General features: G+C 58.2%; 1 protein-coding gene across 2 annotated transcripts; it reads right to left on the bottom strand.

The window, feature by feature from the left end:
* Nucleotides 1-1,373: 1,373 nt before the first annotated feature.
* Nucleotides 1,374-3,614, bottom strand: LOC101776207 (homeobox-leucine zipper protein HOX19). Of its 2 annotated transcripts, none has more exons than XM_004985061.3 (3): nt 2,812-3,614; nt 2,386-2,465; nt 1,374-2,289 (listed from the first exon to the last, which is right to left on the bottom strand). In XM_004985061.3, the coding sequence occupies exons 1-3, from the start codon at nt 3,232-3,234 to the stop codon at nt 1,944-1,946; spliced, it is 849 nt and encodes a 282-aa protein (XP_004985118.1). In that variant the 5' UTR covers nt 3,235-3,614; the 3' UTR covers nt 1,374-1,943. The 2 variants fall into 2 exon arrangements, with proteins under 2 accessions (XP_004985118.1, XP_004985119.1); XM_004985062.4 differs by having other exon boundaries at nt 1,374-2,277; nt 2,812-3,601.
* Between the last annotated feature and the right edge of the window lie 575 nt (nt 3,615-4,189).

The following is a 4,189-nucleotide window of genomic DNA, read 5'->3' as shown; positions in this document are numbered from 1 at the left end:
TAGCTCTCGCTCGCTGTGCTCCCGTTTCACCGCGCTCACGGGAAACCGGACGCCGCGCTCGCTCGTCGTCCCTGCCTGCCCCCGTCGGTCCGCGCGGGCGAGCGCATGACTCGGTGTGGTCGTGTAGTCTAAGGTAGGTGACCCGCGCCGCGGTGAGGCCCGTGTGCGCGGTTAAGGCTAGCTATAGCATCCTAGGAAGAAGGAAGGAATGGATGAGCTAGCAAACTTATCCGCGTAGCTAACCACTACTGATACCGTACGTACAGTGCTCCAACTGTATTTAGTACTACAAGTACCTACAGAATACTAATACACGTACGTACTATATTTACATGAGAATCTCATGTCAGTACGAACGAGGCTAAACTTCAAACGAGTACGATGATCGGGTGCCTTTCTCTCCCAATCGGCTTGAGATTCTCCACCGGCCAGGCAGTAGCGATCGGTTCCTGATTCCTCCCTTGCACCATGGGGCTTGGAGACACGTCGTCCGCGGAGGGATGACGACTCCCGCGGCCCCGCACGCTGGCGGTTGCTGTGCAGCCTCCTGCTGATACCGGACAACGCCGATATCAGCGCAACTACTACAGGCCACGCCGCGCCCGGCCCCGATCGGTCGAACGAGCACCGACCGACCAAACGGAGCCAAAGATGATCGCTTCCCCCCCGTCGCGCTCGCCGCGGCCGGCTCGTACTCGGCATACGGGGGCACGCTGCGCACGCATGCCGCCGAGGTTAGCGGCCCAGCGCGCAACCCCCCGACACCACCTCCTTTCACGCGTCACGCCGCGTGACTCGCCTCAGCTCGCTCTCGCTAGCGCAGTCACGCTCGCGCGGCCGACCTCGTTGGCCGGCGCGGTGCGGTCACACGATCGGCGCGCGTATGTTTCCTGTTCCCACCGAGAGCGACGCCGGTGTCCGACGATCCTTCCGCCGGCCTCATAATGGCTCCGACTCGGCGACCCAAAGCGACAGCTGATGACGCAGAGAACTAATCAACCCGCACGTCGTAATCCCGCGATAACACGCACGCACAGCCTTCTGGATCATCAGACGACTGCAGAGACTGCTGAAACTGAATGCCGTGTGGAACTGGAACCAGCACCGAGACCGAGAGCTCGTCGTCCTGGACGCGCGCGGCCGGTCCTGTCCGGGCAGCATGCTTCGGCGAGAGGGCACGCGCGACAGCGGCTGGCTGGCTGGCTCGCTCGCTCGCTGTCCCAATAATTAATCCAGCAAAAGCGACAGGAATTCGGAGATGAGAGCCCCGACAGCACAATCATTGAGCCGTGTATATGCATAAAAAAAGTGGTGTGTGTATATACACATGTACACCTGCAGACAGGGCCAAGCCAACAGGGCTCTCGATCATGTCATCATCCAGCACTGTGTCTGACGCTCACCGTCAGTATACTAGATATATAGTAAAGAGCAGATGGACTAGAAGCATCTCAATCTAATTATGATCGATTTGTACAGTAACAATACTACTAATACTACCACTTAATAATTACTTGCCCTCTGATCGATGATTGATCAATACAACCTGTGAAAGAAAGAAAACCCAAAGAAAAGAAGCTGCTACTACGTACTCCTGTCGAAAAGGGAGCAAGCAGACCGAGAGGGACAGAATTACAGCATGCATGCACAAAAATATACATGGATGGATTGGGTGGGTGCTACTAGGAATAAGCTACGGCTATTTTGACTAACCTATCAAGCCTATGATTGATTGGTTGATTGATTGATTAGCTGATGGGAACAACTAACATAATCCCCCCCGGATCAAGAAAATAGCTAGAGGGGAGGATCGATCGATCAATCGTATGTTACTTGTGGCGTACGTGAGGTGGATGGCGTGTCCGTGGTATTAGCTGGTGCAGTGGCGGGCGGTGGTGCTCTGTTTGCTGCTGCTGCTCATCATGCATGCGCGTGCAGTACCATCAGCAAGCGGCGGAGTGGGTGAAGGGGTTGAAGAAGTGGTGGCTGGCCGCCGCCTTGGGCCGGTCGGGGTCGGCCTTGGCCGCGGCGGCGGGCCCACCCAGGCGCTCGCAGGACGGGCAGAGCGTCAGCGTGGCGGCCGGCAGCTGCATGTAGAACGGCGCCGGCGCCGGCACGGCCCCGGCGGCGGCCGGCGTCGCCGCCGCGGGCGGCGCGGCGAACTTGAGCGAGCGGAGCTCCTGCAGCTCCCGCTGGAGGCGGCGGTTCTCCTCGGTGAGCGACTCGCAGCAGCGCTTGAGGAACTCGCAGTCCACCTCCGTCTGCTTCAGCTTGGTCCTGCGCGCGCGGCTAAACCACGTTAATTGGCCACCGTCAGAGCTTAATCATATCTTTCCGTGCATGCTGCATGGGCATGCCGTCGAGGGGATGGGGGCCAATACTAACCTTGCTCGTCTGTTCTGGAACCACACCTCCACCTGCCGTGGCCGCAGGTTCAGTTGCTTGGCCAGCGCGACTTTCTGCTTCTGCTCAAAGCCAAAAAGACACACCAACAGAAAGCGAAAAGAGAGGATGTTCAGTCACAGATAAGCTCATCTCATCTGGATGGATGGAAAAGAAATCCAACTCTATCTAGCACTACTTGTTTAATCACAGACACATATACTACTGTATGTTCAAACAGAGATGCAGCATGTGGATGTAATAACTAATAACCGTGTGTGCGTGTGTGCAATTAGAATCAGGTAGGCAAGTGCAGCAATCTATCATCTATCCGTGGATGTGCAGCGGCAAGGCAACAACCGACTAGTCAATCGATCGTATCGCGCACGCAGGGGCAGCGGCCGCGGCAGGGGCGGGTGGCGTACGTACCGGGTTGAGGGTGCTGTGCTCCTTGAAGCGGTCCTCCAGGAGCGCGGACTGCTCCTTGGTCAGCCTCAGCTTCTTGCGCGTGCTCCCGTCGTCGTCGTCCTCGGCGCCGGCGCCGCAGGCCCGCGCCGCGGCCGCCGTCGACGACGCCCGCTCGCCGTCCGCCTCCTCCACGCGCTCCCTCTTCACGCCCGCCACCGACAGCGACGACACGCTGTGCGAGGGCCCGCCCCCGCAGCCGCCGGGCCCCGTCGCGGTCGCCTCGTCCGGCATGCTCAGCGTCAGCGACGGCTCCAGCGCGCGCGGCTCCCTGCTCAGCCGGCTGCAGGTGCCCTGACGCGCCGCATCAGACGCTCCGCCTCCGCCGCCGAGGGACAGGCCCAGGGCCAGGCCGGCGTCGTCCAGGTGGACGTCCTCCTGAGCCATGGCGTGCACGCCGCGGGGCCAGAAGCTACCACTCCACCGGCCGCCACTTCAGTTAGCAGCTGGGTCTCCCTCCCTCCGGGTGGCACGCAGCCAAACAAAACGCGAAGCTGGGTGTTGTTGCAAGCTGCGCTGCCGCGCTTGTGTTGTGTGCGTGCGTGCGTGCGGGGGGGAGCTACAGCTACTCGGATAGGAAGGTGGGGGAAGGAAGGAAGGAATGAGATGGTTGAGGGAATGAGGAGACGGCCGGGCGAGAATATTTGAGGAGGAGCGGAGCCGGCAAGGGACACGCGCACATCACGCGCACGTACGCGCGCCCACGCCTCGACACTTGCAAGCCTTCGACAAGGCCATGGGGGCTCAGCTTCACCTCAGCTGGGGGTCCATCCAATCCAACCCCATTCCTGACTCCTGAGCATCCCCGCTGTGCCTGCCGTGCTGCGTGCGGAGTAGCAGCACATCAGCACAGTGCCGCCAAAAAGGCCGTGGTTTTCTATTGGGATGATTGGGGGCGAGCCGCGGGACGGCCACGTGGACGCGTCTGTGCGGAGGGGCAGGCAGAAGACTAGTAGTAATACGCACATCGTTCTCATCTCTCCTCTAATCCACAGCAGGATTACTTTGCGCCATTCTTTCAATATGCTGTGTAGTGCAAAAGGTGAACCGCCATGAAATCGATCGAAGGAAAAAAAAAAGGTAGATGCATGACGTGTATACATATATGTAAAGACAAATCGTTCTAGAGCAGTTAGGTACTTACGTGTATACAATTACTCTATGTTTATATATAACAACGCTAAATTAATTAAATATTAGCGTACATGATCGTGTTGTTCTACTTTGGTTTTAGAAGAACAAGATGCTACAAAATGATGGTTGCATGTAGTAATATACTATAGATTGCCGGGCATCTACTACTATACCCCCCTATTGGGGGGAAAGAAGCAGGAGCACCGCA

Source organism: Setaria italica, chromosome IX, assembly GCF_000263155.2.
Source record: "Setaria italica strain Yugu1 chromosome IX, Setaria_italica_v2.0, whole genome shotgun sequence".
In the NCBI taxonomy this organism is placed as follows: Eukaryota; Viridiplantae; Streptophyta; class Magnoliopsida; order Poales; family Poaceae; genus Setaria; species Setaria italica.
The sequence above is the reverse complement of the archived record's forward strand: the minus strand, read 5'-3'. Positions and strand labels throughout refer to the sequence as shown.

Excerpts from the sequence above, each read along its gene's own strand:
- LOC101776207 (XM_004985061.3), bottom strand. The coding sequence starts at position 3,234 with ATGGCTCAGGAGGACGTCCACCTGGACGACGCCGGCCTGGCCCTGGGC. Across the intron at positions 2,466-2,811 it reads AGCACAGCACCCTCAACCCG|AAGCAGAAAGTCGCGCTGGC; the intron begins GTACGTACGCCA and ends GGCTTTGAGCAG. Across the intron at positions 2,290-2,385 it reads TTCCAGAACAGACGAGCAAG|CCGCGCGCGCAGGACCAAGC; the intron begins GTTAGTATTGGC and ends AACGTGGTTTAG.